A 19,375-nucleotide genomic window follows, 5' to 3' on the forward strand; every position below is an offset into this window, starting at 1 on the left:
GACTGGATTACACCAATTAATTCTTTACTGGCTTGCCTGAAAGGCAGATCCAGCCTGCCTGCAGCTATTGCAGCATAAAGCAACAAGCTTATTACCAGAAAAGAGCAGATGGGATTTGCGGACTTCCTGCTTCTTTGTTCTCTGCATCGACACCCTATGAGTGACTACACTGATTCAGAAATTCCTAACAGAGGATACAGTGTAAGTAGAATTCTATGGTAGGTTTCTACTGATTTAGGGCATATGATTTCCCAAGTCCAAGAGTAACAGGTTTCATGGCACATTAGGATGTTTGGGGTTGGGGTTAGACACATTTTATCAATGCCTTAAAAAAAAAGAATGCAACCATCAAGCCTTCAGTGTGGTTTGTAAAGTGCTGATGAAGTTCTGGGTTTATCAAACTCATCATTTATTGCTGACATACTGAATAGAACTCATTAACAATTTATTAGTAATGTCAATATTGGGAGGAGAGTAATTTATGTTTAAAAACCTAAACAATCAGGTTAACTATTTGAATGACTAAGATGTTCAAATAATCTTTGCAGTATTCAAGCTGACCAACCTGAGTACCATGGGACAGTGTATTCATCAACACACATTTTACCTGCCAGCACCTCCGTGTGAAGCTATGTTCTTAGTGGAATTATGTATTGGTGAAATTACAAGTACACTTAAAATAGAGCAACAAATACAACACAGTGAAATGTATTTTTATTCTTTACTAAATCCACTTGTACAGGAAAGGCCTGAAAAAGACAGTCTCTCACACTGACTGTGAGCATGGTAGCTGAAGTATGCACAACGTCAAGCTGCTTTCTACCCATACTACTGGGTATCTCACTTAAGAAGTCCCAGTCAAGGAGGAGCCAATCTCTGGGCTGTTTTCTTGGTGATATGATGTCTGTGATCAATGCATTTCTCTGGAGAAGATGCATTTGTACCCATGCTAGGGCACGACACTGAGTCCTAAGCTTTTTCTCTCTGGCAACTGAGTTCTGAAATGAATGCCTGCAAGCAACATTTGTGTAAGTGGCACAAACAGTAGAGGGCATTTGAAAATTTTCAACTGCTTGTACTGGTAACTGAGGACAAGCATTCCCATGGTGACTCTTAAGATCCTGTGCTATGATGCTACATGCTCTGCCCTGTCTTCAAATGTGTCTCCTGATGTATCTCCAAACTGGTGTCTGCATCAAGATTTTTAGTGATGCAATATCCAGATCACACTGTCATATTCCTGTTATGAAAACTGAAACTTTAAATAATAAAAACCCATTTAGTGGTTTTTTTTTTTTTTTTTTTTTTTTTTTTTTTTTGCTGCACTAAAAGACTTTGGATCCTTGGTTCAAATTAAAAACAAAAACCTCCATTTTGAATCTCTTTTGATATTTCACAGAATCATCAGGGTTTGAAGACACCTTCAAGATCATCTAGTCCAGCCATCAACTTGGCACCACTATTATCACCCCTAAACCATATCCCCAACTGCCACATCCAGACACCTCTTGAATGCTTCCAGAGAGAGTGGTGGAACCACTAATGTAATAAATTACATGGGCAACTTATTGCAATGCCTTACTACTATTTCAGTGAAAAAAAATGCTATGATATATAACCGAAGCTCTACTTCCTCATTGCATCCTCCAGGACTGATATTATAATAAACTTCTTCTTGGCTTTTTTTTTTTATTGTACACTAGGGATGTATAATAAATTCAATATTACATATGCTGCTAATGAATCTTTTTATATAATTTTTCAATCTTGCTGTAGTAACAATGCACATCTAAGAATTAAGGCTAGTACCATTATTAGTGATAACAAACTGAGAGACACACATTTTGCCTGGGACTAAACATGTAGAAGCTCAATTCTCCATTCACTTGTGCGAATAAAAATTACAGATATCTGTAGTAGTGAAAACTGGATTATGTTACTCATTCTAATAAAACATGGTAGAATTGGGGTCAGATGGGATGGTTTTTACACTCAACATTTTCCCCTTCTTTCTTCCAAAGGGACAGAGAAGACAAAACCAAAGTTTTGTCTTTGCTATATGGTTGCAAAGTAGTACACTGGGGGCTACTGAGGGTATTTACTCTGTTGACTCTGATAGATATTATATCATCTGGAAGGCAATGCTTTGTACTCCACTCTAGCTTCCTTTCTAGTCATTCTTTTAGAACTGGTTGTTATTATCTATACTAAAAGAATGCTTCCAAGACTGACAAACAATAGTGCTGTTGTCCTGTGCACATGCAGAAGAAAGTTTCCAGATTATAAACAAAAGAGACAAAATTGTGACAGGCTGGATGATTCCAAAGTTGACTTATGCCCTGAACAGAGAATCACTGTCAGTTCCTCCTTACACCAGAAACCTGAGACAGCACCGAAGCGGGGTGAAGGCAGCAGCGGCTGACAGTGCTACTGCTCTGCCTAAAGCTGATGTTCAAGAGCTGGGTAGTGACTGACCAATAGACATTTTTAGTGGGCAGCTGAGCAACTTACAACCCTTAGACCCACGGAATCATTTAGGCTGGCAAAGGCATCAAAGATCACTGAGTGTGTTAACCCAGCACTGCCCACTCCTCGCTAAACCATCCCCAAGTGCCACATCTACACATCTTTCAAATAGATGAAAGACTCAACCACTTCCCCAGGCACTCAATTCTAATGCTTGATAAAACTTTTGGTGAAGAAATATTTTATAATATCTAATCTAAACCTGCCCTGACTTCATGAGGTTTGTACCTGATTTCATATCAGAGCCGTGGGAGACACAGGACTGTGACTTAGAAGGTTGTCCCCTAAAGCTGTAGCCAGAGAAAATGAACTGAACGAAGGTTGTGTGATGCTTGAGCTGTCCAAGGCAACACTGAATCCCTGCTCACCTACCAGGTGACACAAGGGACACAAGCAATGGCTTCCTACAGTGCTGGGCAATGAAAGACAACGCAACACCACTGCTGTAAGTGAACCCTACTCATACCGCTCTCAAAGATCTGCAAGCTACAAGCCCACCTATGTACCTGGATTGTGCTAAGAAAGACATTTCAATACGAGGGCATCTTTCACCTCAGGAGCTCTCCTATACATAACCAAAATACAGTTACGTAGTTTTTAGCAATGTTCGATTCAGTGTTTGCTTCACCACCAACCAACTTCCAAAACGTGTCGCTTTCCTCGCTTTGTGCCAAAACTCCCAGAATCAGCATGTTTCAAACCTACAAACGGCGGTTTGGCTGAATTACCTCCTTTCAAGCCCAACAAAGCCTCTATTTGTGATTCCCATTCCCCTCACACTCTCAATCTGCATAATTACAACCCTGACACCACCAGGCTCTAATTACACGGCTCACGAGAGGCGCGGCGCCCTGGGCCGGCTCCAGGCCGAGGCGGGGCGGGGCGAGCCGCGCTGGGGGCATTGGGGGAAGGCACTTTATTCTTGAGGCACCCGGGGCTCCCCTCGGAGGTGGTCCGTGCCGCCCTTCCCCGGGGCTGGATGGCGGGGGCGCCGGGCGGCTCTTTGTTCCTGCCGAGTGCGTGTGCGCGGCGCTCGGGCTGCCGGAGTGGGAGGGGATCCCGCCCGCGCCGCCGTTAACGGGAGGCGCAGGAGCGGCGGAGCGGGGCCGGCCGGGCAGGCGGCTCAGCGGCGCAGGGCCGGACCCCGGCGCTGCCAGTGGCGCTGCCCGGCGCTCCCGCCTCTCCCGGGGGCCGGGCGCTGCCCTCCGGCGGCGCGGCGGAGCAGGTGCCGGCGGCGGCAGCGGGCCGGCAGGATGGAGGCTGCCTTGCTGAAGCCGGCGATGATGGCGGAGGTGAAGGGGAGCGGCGCCGGCTCTGCCGTTAGCGCCGAGCTGGAGGTGAAGAAGCTGCAGGAGCTGGTGCGGAAGCTGGAGAAGCAGAACGAGCAGCTCCGGAGCCGCGCCGCTGCCGCCGCGGTGGCCACCGGCCCGCCCAGCCCGCACCTGCTGCTGGCCCCGCCGCCGGCCCCGGGCGGGCTGCGCCCCGCCAGCCCCCCCGCCGCGGGCCCGCCGTGCGTGCCCAGCCCGGTGCCCACCCTGCTGTGCCCGCCGGAGCCCCTCGCCTACTTCAAGCCCTCGCCCGGGCCGCCGGCCGCTGGCGGCGGGCAGGAAGGCGGCGGCTGCACGGGGGCGGCGGCCACGGTGCTGGACGAGGTGGCGGTGCTGGAGCTGGAGGACGGCTGCGGAGAGGACGAGGATACATGGTACATGCGGCTCGGCCCTGCCCTGCTCCCCGCCCGGCCCGGCTGTGCCCCCCGGCCGGGCCTCCCACAGCGGTCTCCCGGCTCTGATTAGCGTTAGCCCCCAAATCCACTTGATCTCCCCGCTTAGACTGAAATCTGCTTTTTTCTCCTTTTTTCCCCCCGTCCAAACCGTGCCGCCCTGCCGAGGGAGGGCCCCGTGTACGAGACGCGGCTCCGGTCGGGGCTTCACCGCTCGGCTCGCCCCGGGCGTCTCGTGCCCTCCGTGGGGAGCAGAGCTCGTTTTCCACCCCGAGGAATATCGTTCAGATCTCAGCCTAGTTTCAGCCCCGTGTTTACATAAGGAATTAAAAATAGCGGAATTTCGTTCCGGGAAAGCCTTGATCTGAGCAGCGCTGCCTGCTCATCTTAAAATCTCTGCCAAATTGACTCCCATCTTCAGGGATTTGGGAGGGCTTTTGTCTTTTAGACTTGATCTAAATTGTGTATCTTACGCGCCCATGTAGCTTGAAAAGGCACGGCAGGGTGCTAGGAAATGGAATAAATCGGAAATGGATAGAGCAAAAAATGAAATCGACCTGGTCTGGTTAACGTGTGTAACCCGTAATGGTTACACTCCCGTAAAAAGAAACAGAAGGGGAGACTGCAAGGTAGAGGTATAAGTAGATCAGTAAAGCTGGTGCCTCAAAACCTGTTTCAGCAGCGTGGGCGAGCATCACAGGGGCAGTGCTGGAATACTGTATTGGCCGTTCAGCCATGTGGAACGTCAATTTGTTTTCAAGTGTCAATAGCAATATATAGATTACCTTTATTTAAATAAGTTTTAGAGTATCTGTTTAAGCTTCTACGTAGCTTTCCTTTTAATGAGGTTAGTTTTTGAATCAAGCTATAAGTTAATGTCAGATGAGAATAAAATGTAGTATAAAAAAGCTGAGATGTGTTCAAATATCCTTAATTTTGGTCAAAATGTTAAAAAATTAATATCAGAAATATTTCTGATTGTTCTACGTGCTTCATGGTACACAATATCGCGTTTCTGGAAATGGCTTTTGAGGACCATGTACAAATTGTGTGGAAATTTTTGTCAGCGCTGCTTCATTGTGTGTGTGGTTGGTCTGCAGGGCTGGCTTGGGCTTGTCAGTCCAGACTTAAATCAAATTTTACATAGGTTCCAACTTCTAGCTTTCCTAGCATTAAGGAATATCAGATTTGTTTGATAATGTCTTGTTAAGCAAAATGCTTTCCTTGTTTACATTTTACGGTGGTAGTCAGTCATTGTGTGCCATAGTGAAATTTCCAATTTGATTTCCTCCCTGGGAGCAATCCTAGATTTGGGTGCCAAAATTTACCTGTATGTCACATATGTGTGTGTCCACCGGCAGAATTTCATGACAGCAATTTGTTAACAAATTTATTGCACTAGGAGTAGTTGTTTTAACTGTTGAATGTTTTCAGTTCAAGGATAAATCTCTGTCATTGTCCATGAAAGGTTGGGCGTGTGATGCCATTTGCTTGGGGCTTTTTTGTCATCTCAGTCTTTAAAGCAAACTGCTACCTGGAAAGCCAAAGCCTTGAGTGCATATCCTAGTTTTTGATTTGCAATTTTAGGCCTTAAATACCTTTGAGGTTTTGTGTTTTGCTTGCCTTTTTTTTTTTTGTTTGTTTTGTTTTTTTTTTGTTTTTGACTGCAGTTACAAAAAACCCCAAGACCAACCAACCAACCTTGTCAAACTGCAGACAAGTGAAACTACTTTGTAGTGTTCATCTTTTCACAGGAAAATCATCAGTCAGATGTTTAGCTTTTGAAGCACTTCTGCAGGTTAAAAGGAAACCTGAAAGCTTTTCTTTTCTTTGCTTTTTGGTTTTCTCAGCATCATTTTTTAAACGTGTGGTCAGGCACTGCAGGAAGTCTGGGGAAATGAGTCCTCTCCTCAGAGCAATTCAGTAGTTGATCTCTGCTGGGATTGCCAAGAGAGGGAGATGGCAATGGCAGTGAGGATATTTGTTCCTTGAGAGCTGGATAGACAGTGCTGATTGACTTCAAAGGCAAAGAACTCCATGGAGCAGCCACTCCATGGAGAAGGGCTGCTCTGGTGGGACTTGGGTAGCTCTTGAGCCAAAACTGTGAAGGTGAAAGGCTGCTGCTACCTGTTAGTGACCCCTTGAAGGGCAAAATCCTGCTTAGTTTTTGGTCTTGGCTTTCACTCCCCCTTTGTACAGGCCAGATCCCTTTAAGGCATGTGAAGTGTTTTTTTGTGGTGCCTTGAGAGTCTGGCTCTGGGTGTCCCTAGCCCCATGTCTCGGAGGGGGTCAGGCCAGGGAGCTGTGAGTCGGCGTCTTGTCCAGCAGACAAGAATAGTTTGCTCCCTGGAAGATTTGAACTCTCCCAGGTGAGTTGGCTGGGCCTGTTAATCTGCTGTGCCTGTTAATCTGCCAGGGCGACAGCAGCAACCCAGATCTCAGCCTCAAGAATTCTCCCATGAAATCTGCTTTGAAACCTGCTTTCCTGATGTGCAACTGATCAGTTGCCAACTCTTGTCTGAGAATAATGCACGTACACTACCTTTTTTTGCATATGTGCTTTTTTTTCTTTTCTTCTGCTGTTGAATGTTGAAAATAGATTTTCAGTGTTTTCTCATTGAATGTTTTTTAATCATTACAAATATGACTTGAACAACATCTGGTTCATCTGTGTGAAGATAAGTTCAGATGCTGAAATTATCTAAATCTCCAGTAAATATAAGTATAGGGAAAAACAAGAGCACCTTTGGTGTGTGTACAGCACCTAATACGTTTGAACTTTGGGCAGTGCTGAAATGTAGACAGTGGTAGTGATTAGATAGAAGATTTTAATGTGTAATCTACTTGGACTTTGTTTGGCCATGCCAGACCTGTAGAGTTGATATTTTGCCACCTATTTTTCTGAGGAGGGAAGAAAGAAAAGAAATGTAAACTCTTCTACTTTAGGATGTTTCTTTTTATTAGATATCCTCTTGCAGGGCTCTGGATGCTATAAATTATTAGTGATCTAATAGGAAAGTGAGCATACAAAAGCAAACTTTGCAGTACTGCATATCTCGCTGATACTTCTGTGTGTTTTGGTTAAGGTTGTACGTCTTGCCTACCAAGACTTGCACTCCTCAAGAGAAATCACTGACTCCTCTGCAGTGGTGCAGACATGTTCTGGATCATCCAACTCCTGAGATAGAAGCTGCAAAACGTTCCCTATGCTTTAGACTGGAGCAAGGTAATCTTACTGTGTTAATTCTGTTATTAGGAGGTTGGCATTTCTGGTCTTGTGTTTCACTCCTCTTTGGTGTTTTCACAGTTTAGCAGGCTTTACACATGGCAGATGTGGAGTTTCTTCATATGTATGCAAGTCTTCCTTCATTACATAAATGCTAACAAATGATTGATTTTTTTTTTTTTTTGTTTCTGATCATGCAGTTTTGCAAGTATTTGCCTCCTTTGTTATCCATTTTTTTTCTCCTGCACAACTTGTTCTAACTTGTCAGTTTTCATCCAGGGCTTAAAATAGAAGACCTCCTGGCAAGGAAATAGTGATGTTAACTTTACTGTTGGTGTATCTATTGAGATTTGGAAAAGGGTGATTGTAGTTTTTTGTAAAGTCAGAATTATCATGGGGCTATAAATCTTTACAGACATATTTATCAACATATGATGTAGTGTTAGAACTTTGCTGAGTTTAGCACCCACCAAAAAGAGCTGTAACTTGACTGTGGTGCTGTTTTGTTGGCCTCTCTGTAATCTCTGGTACTGGAATCTGTCTGATGGCTGATCAGTGCTGGTGAACTTCTGGAGTTCTCTGTGTGCTCTGACTTTTGTTTTAAATAAATATCAGACAGCACTTTTCTTATTTTTGTACCATCTGGGGTCTCATTAAGATTGTATTAAGTGGTGTTGAAGAAAGCAGTTAAGGAAGTATATTAAGGTTTGTAACTCACTAGGAAAGAAGAGGAAAATGAACAATACATGAACATGACAGAAGAAGGAATAAAGCTAATGACAGCATGAACATATGGCTGTATAAGTTAGCTACAGCAATCATTAGGAGAGATTGAGTATGTTCCTGTATGCTTTGGAGGAAATGGGTAGCTGGATAAATCTTATCCAAAATCAAGTGTTTAAGTGAATCAGGCTCTGAAGACATTGGCCTCTTTGCATTGACTGCAAAAAAAAATGAAAGATGCTACAATGATTATTGATCTGGAAATACTTAGTTGAGCCTATTTGCCTCAAGTTACATGGGCCAAACTCTGGTTCCTATATTGGTGATCATCCCATCTCGTTTTAGGGTGGACTTTGGCTTGTTGATTGGGTGTCTGAGTTCAGGTGTCTGTAGGGTGAGCTGAGTGTCATGTTTGAATATCAATGGAAGATTTGTGTGTAGAGTCCGAGGAATTTGGGGGGCTACTCAGGTGACAAGATGTAGGTGCTGACTGTGGAATGAATTTAGTAGCTCTCTTGAGTCTGCTGACAGTAGTGGGTGCTTGGCACTCAACCCCACGTTTACCTGAAGGTGCTGCTGTGTGGTGTTGGGCATCCCACAGTGGGGTGCAGTCTGGTGTAGGAGCTCTGCTCAGATTGCCCCACATGGGTTACTAGTGCCCTTTGAGATGGCCTGTTACCCTGTTTTCTGTTCAGGGCAGATGCAGACCTTCCAAAGGTCCTGTGCTTTTAGTGTTCTTTAATGACATCTTGGCCTCCCCAAGGGCCTCTCAGGTGGGCAGGTGCATCCAAATATGGACAGTTGAGTCAAGCCTGTAATGTCAGTGTAGAGACAAGCAAGAGGACTGCATGGCCTTTTTTCCTCCCCTGAAAAGGATTGATTTAAATTGAATAGGCAACAAAGGTTTCAAATTAAAATCGCGCTATGGTTATCAGTTCAGTCTCTCTCTGCAGAAGTCACAGCAAATGGCATATGTCACTGACTTGTGTTGACAATGAGTTACTCTGATCCATATGTTCTGCTCAGAGAAATTGGCTCATGAATTTCCTGAGCTCTGTAAAAAGTTTGAGAAATTATATGCCATAAATAAAACCTATTGTGGGAGCAGTATGTTCAAGGAGTGAATAGACTTGTAATTTTACTGCATCAATTCTTTGGTAAAATTGCTTTAATTAATAATTCAGTTAAGACTTGATTAATACTAGTATTTCTAAATATTTTCTATTAGCACCTGTGTCTTTTTAAGTAATACACAATCAGCAAGCATCATCCTTCTTACTCTTAAACTTTTAGAAATTGATTTCATTATATTTGTTTATTCCTTAGTTTTTCAACCAGATATGAGATTTTTGTAAGAATATTATAATTTGGTTTTTGAAGTAAAGCAAACTTTCTGTAACCTGACTTCCCCATGTTTTGTTTTGCAGGGCACTCAATCAGTATTATACATGTAAAAATATGTACACATAATCCATCCTAATTTTATAAGTGACTCACTAAGTATGGCATTCTTCCTTCTGGTGCTAAAGTTTCAAACTTTGTACTTGTAAGTTGAATGCTGCTTTCCCCTTTTAGCCATATGCCTTGCAAGGGCATTTTCAAGGTATTTTGAAATCTACTTGTGCCTCTTCTGCTTGGCTCTGTATCAGTGGTTAACACTGAAGTACTTGAGAACTATTAAATGAGCAGTCAGAAAACATTTGTAATGTACCAGAGTGTGATTTCTGAAATGGCTTATTGGTAGAATTCGCTTAGTGCATGGTGCATTAGCCAAAAATTAAACCAGTTTAGTTGTTACAGCTCTTCAGACACCATGGTGCACATGGAAATAAAAAGCAATAACAACTGATTTTTGACTGCAAAGTCAGCATATCTGAATAAGTTCATGCAGGGAGAAGAGCTGTGAGCCGAAAGGAAAAAAATAATTGCGAGTCTTATTTTTGAGCTGTAACTTATTCTGATTTTCTTACTGAGATTTTTAATTCTCCCTCATTTATTCCTGCTCCGGAAATTTTTTTACTGTGTTACATCCTGATTGTCATAAAAGTTTCAATTTGATTTTTGAAATATCCCAGCATTAGGATATCTCATAACAAGGCTGAAAGTCTGGTGAGAGACTTCTGCCAGGGCAGTCCAAGGCAGTGAAATAGTCTAACAGCTACTTGGTCTTTCAGGCCAAAAAATCACTTGAATGGTGGTATTTTCTTTTCACTTTGCTGTGCTCAGCAGCCTGTTTCTTTTCTAGTCAAAATGACTGTTTTGAGTATTTCATGGTGGAAGTTAAGAATTCATTTTGGCATAAATTGTTAGGGTTTATTACAAACACAGAGGTGGTCTCCAGCAGGTGGTTTTTCTGTGAGCCACTCTGAGAACCTGGGCAAGCTTCTCAGCATTCCTCTGGTCTACCACTAAATAGGTAAAGCTTTTATAGTGTTTATAATGAAGCAGGCTTATTACAAACCCTGTTTCTGTGGATTAGGCATGCTAGCTTTAAGGAGAATGAAAGTTTAATGTAACCTCCTATGATAGGATCTTTGCTTGGAATTGTGCCTGTTTTCCATGAGCAGTTACAGTGTTGAGGTAACATTTGTTTGCTGTTTGTTTCAGTTGTTTTATCTCTGTGGGCTGGACTGGATTGCATCTTTGTTCTCACTCTTCATCAGTTATCTTTTGTTTGAAACCCTTCTGGTTTGTTATGCTTGCAGCAGTTCTTCATATGTTGTAGGGTCAATTAGCTTGCTGTTTGGATTTTAGTCTTGCTGTCTTATTTTATATTTTTAGGTTAATTGAAGTAACAGGGCCACCTAACAGTCTTAATGGTGTGGTAGAGCCTCTTCTGTGTCTTCTTAGCGGTAGTTGAAGATGTTGGGACATGCATTAATTCAGTGTGCAGAGAGATGTGACATACAAACTTCCTAGCTGATGCAGATGGGTGTAACCTCTCTGAAAGTGATGAGATGGTGGTGACTGACACCCTGGATGAAGATACCCTGCCTAACTTCACTTCTGAACAAGCTCTGAAGCAGGAGGGTGGATAAACAGAGGACTTAAGAGGCTTAGCAAGGAGTCAGTCTGTAGGAGCTCAGCTTTTATGCAGGGCCTCAAAGTGTAACTCATCCAATTCAGCCTTCCAGAGAGGAAATATTGGCTCAATTCAGAATTGTGCTGAGATGAGTTCTTACTCAGAAACACCATTTCAGATGTTTAAGAACAGTAGGCAGCTCAAGTCTGTAGGTTTTGCAGTTAGCTGTAACAGTTCATAGTTTTAAGGAGGTAAACTCTGTTTTCTTTCTTAAATTATTATTGTGTTTCAGGATGAATGCTGTTATGTCATCTGTGGATGACAAGATTTGTTGTGAAACAGATCCATTGCAGTTTCTCTCCTTCGCTTGAGATTCCACTAAACAAGGATTCTTTTTAGAGGAATTTTATTTATTGTGCTGTATCCCAATGATGCATACCAGTTAAGGTTGATAGCCAAACATACAACATACCCAGAAGAAAAGCTGTGTGGAGACCAAACAAAATGATTTATTTTTATAGTACTGTGTTCTTTTTACCTATTAAAGAAAAATCTGGTAGGTTACTGCTGGTAGGGCCCCAGTCAGAGGGTTTTACCTGGATGTATAACTTGTGGCTTATGCAGGAAGAGGCAGTGTTCTCTCCCCTGATCCTAACTCTCTTCTGCTTTCCATGGGTTCATAGTGAAAGAATGAATCTTCAAGATGTGGAATACACTTCAACTGTTAAAAACCCCGGTCATAGGGAATTTTTATGCTGTAGTTTATTAAAACCAGAAACAAGCAGAAAATATTGTGAGGGAAAAAAAAGTGAACAAAAGTTTTTATCTTGTATGCTTGAGGTGTATCCTGTGCTGAAACAAGGACAAGGCAGATTTTGTTTGGTTTTTTTTCCTAAGGTAAATTTTTTAGCTTTAATTTTATTTGCCATCCATTGATGGATCAGATATGTATGTTGTGATACTTAACTGGATTAATAAAATTTCATATAGCTTTCTTGATCATATAAAATGCAGGTTAGTTTTACATAAAATGCTTTTGAGGCAGGAAGTAATAATGTGTAGAAGCTTACAGATGATTGTTGTTTCCATGATAAATAAAGTGTTTAAAGCTCTAAAAAGTATGAAAAAATTGGCATGAAGTTTTGGTTCCTCTTTGTGTATGTTTCTGAATATGAAAAATGACAAGCAGCCATAGCTCTTATCCACATTTCAGCACCTTTTGAGGAATGTGACATCTTGGAGGCATCTTCTGCTGCAGTACAAGCTTTGTGCTTGGAGTACCCCTATACATGCACAGCACTTACTTTGTAATAGATTCCATTTATTTGAAGTAGTTTCTTGTAACCGCTGCATAATTCCAAGCACTTCTTGGAGGTTTTGCAAATGCTGATATCTCTGGATCTTGCAGCACAGCTATTGAGGATTTGTGTATTTCAGTTTGGGAAAACTCAGGTTTGATACTTGACTTGCATTTCAAACAGAATATTTCTCTCTGTCACTGTAACATTGCTGCTCTGCAAGTGCACTTGAAGGTGGAAGTGTTTGGTTTAAAACCCTTATGGCAACAAATTTGTACAAGATCAGACACTTAACTTTGGATTAACTTCAGAGATATCTCTTGCCTTTTTACTACAGCTCTTCAATATGATTTCTACTTTTTATTAAATTACAATCTACATACTATTTAAGAGTTTATTTTCATATTTGGGGATTGATTGTTGTGCAGCTCATAATTATTTGCTTAGAATAGAGTTCTGGTTGTCATTTTACTTGCAAGGGGAACCTGAATTCTGAAGTGTCTGTAATGATAGGTGGTGTTAGATCATGCCTCAGTTGAGAAGACACCCATCCCATTTTAGAGTGTGGTTTTTTTTTAATCCATGATTACTACTGAGCTGGGATTATCATCTCATCATGAGTGGTTAAACAGCTAGAAACACTGTTAAAATTCATGTTAGGATTTCAGTAGGCTTTTTCTTACTTAAAATAATTTATACTCGCAATGTAAGTTCAAAGCCTGTAATGCAGTGTGTGTCTAAAAGCAATAGAAGTAGCATGAACACTGCTTTTTGCTAAAAGTACAGGCACATGTAGTGTTACCTAGCAGAGTACTAATCCCTGGGTTGGCTTCTGAAGTGTGCAACTACTTTCCTGGATAGAAATTAAAAAGAAACCTAGGTTTTAATATTTGACTTGAGGGCATTTGGAAGCCTATCCTCTGGAGATAGTTTTTCTATTGAAATGAGAATCTTTTCAAAACTGGACTGTTGTGGATGCTGTAATTTCATTATTGCTTCTGATAGTCTTATGTGCTTACTCACTGTTTGTTAGCCCCCAAATTATTGTTGCAGCTTTTGTCTTTCATGTTGTCTTTCTTTCACAGTCTGTTTTTTTTAACTTCTGCAGAAGAGAGCTGGGAGTAACATTTCAGAATGTGATAGAGGTAGCATTGCTTCTTTACTAAAAGGTTTATTTCTGTATTTTCACTTTGGCTGTTTGCTCAACTTAGCCAACCCTGTGTGCCCCTCTAATGCAGAGGGGAGCATTGCACTTCATGCAGTGTGACTTGGAACAAGTCTCCTACTTCTCCTGCTATTGGAAAGAAAGCTTCTTTGTGTTCACTTGTCTTTTCCCATTAGGTAGTACCAAGTACCAGTGTTGATTTTGCTGCCTGCCCTGTATTAATTCAGGGTGAGGAGACTTGTGCCTTGAAGTGCACAATTCTGAAATGGTTTCTCAGAAAGTTAGGGGCAGATAACTTGGAAGATATCCTCCTGCAGTCAGATAAATTCTTCTGTAAATGTTGATGAATTGTGTTCTCTGCTGCATAGGAGAGATCAGTTGCTCTTTCTTAGTTTTGTCTGTAGATGATGGAGGATGGATTGTTTCCAAGTTAAGTACAATAAGGATTTGTAAGAGCTCTTTTTGATACTAAATGTTACACATAATTTTACGGAAACTTGAGTCATTTAAGCTAGATACTTGGGAGAAACAGTCTGTCCACAGATGCTGAAGAAGCCAAAGCTGCAGTCCACCCAGCTGTTCTTAGGCAGTTGGGTGAACTGAGTCTGGAGATGGTAATTTCTCTCCACTAATTAGAAAAAGACCTTGGAGTAGTTAGCATCAGAAGGATTTCAATTTTTAACAAGTTTTGAATACCTTCTGCAGTTTGCAACAATAGCCCTGATGCCTTTCATGCAGAGATAGTTTCTCATGGTCTCCTATTTCTTCAATCAGGGTATTTCTGACCTTTTTTGTAATCATTTGTTTAGAAGCTAAGCTCATTCTCCAAAATGAGGATGCAGGATGCTTGCGGATCTTTTTGTGTTTTCACATACCAGTAGCTATCTGTATCTTTCTAAGAAATGCACAAAAGTTTTGTTCCACATTCCAATCACTGGTGAAATGGTGTAAATTCTACTGTTTTGTCTGCCAGTCTTAAGTTAGATACATGGGATATTGCTTTGTGTTGTGTCTATATCACAGGGGGACATCCATGTGATTGAATCTTCCTTGGACATACAGTTTGTGTCTCAGTTTCCATCTCCAGACATGGAGCTTTTCCTCTTGTGTCTGGCTGTAAGGACCTTGTTGTTGGGTCTCAGGTGTATATGTGAATTCATAGAATATGTAATGGTCCAGGTTTGTTCAACCTAATTTTAGGTTTATGTCTAGTAAATACACAGTTTAAGGTTCAGTCACTTTTTGACTCTGATCCATTGATCTTAGCAAGGGTACCAAGAATAATCTGACGCTCTTTTGCATCCTTGGCATATCTAGGTGGGCAGATGGGTATGATACAGGATCTGCACAACAGCCTTTCTGAACTGGACCAGCTGGAGCACTAAAATGACATTACATTCTGGTTTTAGATGACTGAATCATGCCCTTGCTGTTTACGCTGAGGGATTGGTTCTGCTCCGGACCGTAGGTGTTAAAGTGAGGCTGTCTACAAGTAGGCTCTTCTGTGTGTATGTGTGCATTTTTTTGTCTTTTCTGTTTAGATATGCTTTTTACATATAAGAAAATACAATATGCACTTTATATTGGTGCTGTCATTTCATAGAAAAATTAACAGTACACAAGAAAGTAAGTGCAAGATCACTCATGTGGTGAAAGTATGCCACTGCAAGTTGACTTTAAGTAGTATTAGCTGCTTGCCACTTCATTTAAAATCACTTGAAAATCATGTAAAGATTTGTGTCAGAATATAAAGTGATTTCTTAGGGCTAGGGGCTCTAATTTGTTTTATTCTTTAGGAGTGGCTCATAAAATGTAATTCCAGTTTCATTGGGCTCAAGGCCCTACCCCACTGTAGTTTTAACAAAAGAGTAGGATCGAGTATAGGTCTTTAGAATTTGCGTCTGACTGGCACCATATATTTTTTAATTATTATTGTATTTTATTTTAGAGTTAGTTGGTGCTTGATGTATCTGTCACTTTTATCTTCAGGCAGTTTTTTCTTCATAGCATGTTTGGAGTCCTTGCAGGGCAGGGTTTTGTGGCCTGCTGTTACGTGGGTGATAGCAACTGAGTCATCTGTTGCGTTGTTGCCTTCGGATACAGAGGACTTGGCTCAGCATCCTACTGTCCTTTCTTCCTAAAAGTCCACCATGTCCTTCAAGCAGGTCTGTGAAATGCTAGCAAACCTTTTCCCTGTTCTTTGTTCCTCCTTCCTAGCCCATAGGAAAGGGAGGATATAGAGTGATTTGCAATCTAGCATGAAACAGGGCAGGGTGGAGGGGTCGAATCTTGGCTTCGGCATGTTCCTCCATGGTGTCCTCAGTTTTCTATTTTGTCATTTCTGCTTCATGCATTGTAATTGTGTAGCCAGTATTCAGACTGCCTCATGGTTGTTTCTTAATGTCCTTTGAAGCACTGGGTGTGAAAAACTTCACTATAACCACAAATGGATCTTTATTTATAATTGAAAAAAATAATCTCAATTTGTATGTAGGCATCTACATTCTTGTAGTGGATGTAGTCCAAAAAAATATTTTACCTGTTTCTGGTTTATGTGGATGCTGATAGATCTCTAATAAATATTTGGAAGAAATAAAATGTTTCTTTCTAGAGAGGTTTGAGGGATTAGCTCAAATTATATTGTCCAAGCCCATTTCTGCTTATTGTGGACATGACAGGTTCTGATGATGGGAACACTTAAAAGATGCTGCAGAGTACCTTTTATCCTGAACCGTAAGGCAGGGCAGAAGAATGCTGCAGCAGTGTAATAGTTGTGCTGATGGTGCTTCTGCAGTTTGTGTGCTTTTGACTCCTGTCTGTGTGCCATTCTCATGCCTTCCCTGTTGTACCATGTTCTTGGGTGATGTTATACTCCTCTCTCCTCTGCCAGCTTATAGCTGTGTTGCTTGTTAGTGAGGAGGAAAGATTGCCGCTCTGTTACATGTTTGGACAGTTCTTGGTACAGTGCACATCTGGAAGGTACTTGCAAGGCAAAGTTTACCTAGGGAGTCTCTCTTGAGATACCTGAAATCACCCCAGGGAACTTTAAATGTAGGAATGTGCTCTGAGTTAGTGTCAGGAGACATTGGTCTTTCTCTAGGGAATCTGAAGAGGCTGGTCTGCTTAGCTTCAAAATTGTTGCAGAAGCCCTAACTCCTATGACAGTAATGATAACGGTATTTTTTATGTTGCTTTACTCATTTTCCTGGTAGCAATTTTTTGGTTAGTGCTTCTTAATTTGGCTCAAGGTTGTTGTTGAACCTTAATTCTATATGAGAATACGTATTCTGAATATATTATTATATTTAACAGTCAATTAAACCTCTATTAGAACTTTATTAATCATAAACTCTCACAGATTTTTTCCTGTATGGTGTTTTAGAAGTATGAAAAATCTGTTTCACAGTAGCTTTTATTTTTTAAGTGTATCTTTTTTCTGCTTTTGGTAATAGTGTTAACAGTTTCCCATGATAATGACATAACTGTGACACCTGCTATATTTATCCAACAGCCACAGGGTTCCTGGAGGGTAAGTGCTGCTTTGACCTCGATTTGAGCCTTAGATTTAGCTTTTTCAGTCTGCCTCAATATAGACAGCAGATACACTTGAACAAAGAAGGGAGTGGGGCATCTTGGAACAGTACTGAAGTCAGAAACTGTAAATTGGGCTCTCTGGCAGAAGCCTCCTGCCAGAAATTTAACCTATGAATACAGATGACAAGCAGATATGGTTATAGGGGAGCTGTAGTGTTTGTGTAGGTGTTGCTGGGATGCAGAGGAATTTCAGGACTAAACAATAAGGATAGGAAAAGTGCAATTAAGGGTTAATCCTGGACTAGTTGGACTAATTTTTTTTTGTTTTTTCATCTGTCATAAATGATCAAGAGAGTTATATCCCAACAGACACAAATATTTGAATTCTCACTGGTATATAACAAAGATACTGTTAGGAGAAGAATGGGAAATTGTCCTTTTTTGAGTCTGTTTTTAACAGAATGGATCCCCTACCCTTTATTCTTGTCTGTTTTGGTGATGGTATTGCAGCAAAGAAAGAATCATGTAAGCTACCAGAAAATTTAAATTTAGGAAATGTAATTATATATTTTTAACTGTATTTTTCCTCCAGCAACTTGTTCAGAGCAAAAATACACCTTTGATTCAAATTCTTGCTATTCTGTCTGATTAGCAGTATAGCACATGTCCACTTAGAAGTGTTGTACATCCTGTGTGGCATGTGGAGATGAAATTCTCTTTTATTAACTGGAGTTACTGTCTCTGAAGAGTCTGCTAAACAGTTCATAATAGCATTTTTTATACTTGTTCAATGTATAGACTAAATGAGTAGTGCGTTTTCAGCATGAGAGTACCTTGTGTAGTAGCTGAGCTCTGATCTGCAAGGGGAGTTGACTAATTCCTGTTCTTTAAATCACACAGAGAAGCCTTGCTCCTTATCCTAGAGGATCTCCCTAAGCGAGGACTTAGAGAGTGACAGGGCAGAGGCACCCTTCATCTTCGTTCATTTTGTCAGTAGCAGTTGAGCTCTTCTTGAGATATATTCAATGCTTTTCATAAATAAAATTTTTTATACTACCATTGCATGTTTGTCCTGATTATTACATAGTGGTGATTTGATCTTAATTTGTTTTTCTGCAGTGGTGCTGTTACTATTGTCTTCTATCACTTACTCGACTTTGAAGACCAAAGCTGCAGAAGGAGAGTCTGTTCAGTAGAGTTCTTTGGGATTGCTGTGATTGCAATGACTCAGCACCGACCAATACAAATGATCGAAATTACAAAGCAGCTGTTACTTTCTAAGGATTGAGAATATTTCTGAAATAGTGGATGAATTGCTATCAGGATTTTAAATCTGCTATTGGCTGCATATTGTGGGGATGTCTAATAGACTGTTTTAAAAGAGTGTGGAGGTTTATTTCTGCACCAAAAAAAGCCTGATTAGGCTAAATGGTCTTGAAAACAGGCCTTCTCAGGCTGAAGTTAAGAAAACACTTAAGACTCATAATTTTTTCGCTATGTAGAAAGTAGCTTGCTGATGAGAGAAGTTTCTTATGTTCTTAGTAGCCTTGAAGGATACAGAGCATATCCAGGCTCACAGAAGACCTCACATGTTCTTGTTGTGTTACCAAAACATAAGTAACCTAACAGGAGATTGTAAGAATTGATCCTGTCAGTGCACACAGCCTTTCTACACCCTCCAGAGCATGCCAGGCTCCAATATATCTGCACAGCTCAGTGCTGCATGGATAATGCACATTGGTATAGCTGTCACTGGTATCCAGCGTGAATGAATGTCATGATAGTGCTCATATTTTGGTTTTCAGGTTTCTAGTTACCATATCTGTTTCTCTGTGTGTTAAACATTGTTAAACATGCTTTAAGTGCTTTCAAGATGAGGTTCATACTACTTTATTTAAGCCATCTTAAACTTCAGGCTTGAAATTAGTTACTAGTTGAAAAAAAGCAACATCTTCAGAGCATGAGATCTCTCTTCCTCCAGTGACAGAGAGTAGCATCATTGGTTAGGTAGGACTGGAGGTCACCTTTGAATATTGTGTGCTAGTTGAGATGAATACAGGTCACAGTTTCTTAAAAGATGGAGGATATGCTGTGTTTTGCCAAATGTTCTCCTTCTCCTCTGTGACTGAAATTCAGATTGGCTTCTGTACTGTAACTCTCA

At 41.2% G+C, this 19,375-nt stretch overlaps 1 protein-coding gene across 2 annotated transcripts in view; it reads left to right on the top strand.

Annotated features, from left to right (window-relative positions):
• The first annotated feature begins 3,779 nt into the window (after positions 1-3,779).
• The window catches only part of SLAIN1 (SLAIN motif family member 1), a 49,938-nt gene continuing 34,342 nt past the window's right edge, over positions 3,780-19,375 (top strand). For both annotated transcript variants that reach the window (XM_058799939.1, XM_058799940.1), the window contains exons 1-2: positions 3,780-4,228; positions 7,333-7,472. In XM_058799939.1, the coding sequence (XP_058655922.1) occupies positions 3,780-4,228; positions 7,333-7,472 (589 nt within the window). The remainder of the gene's footprint in view (positions 4,229-7,332; positions 7,473-19,375) is intronic.

Source organism: Ammospiza caudacuta, chromosome 2 (genome assembly GCF_027887145.1).
Source record: "Ammospiza caudacuta isolate bAmmCau1 chromosome 2, bAmmCau1.pri, whole genome shotgun sequence".
NCBI lineage: Eukaryota > Metazoa > Chordata > Aves > Passeriformes > Passerellidae > Ammospiza > Ammospiza caudacuta.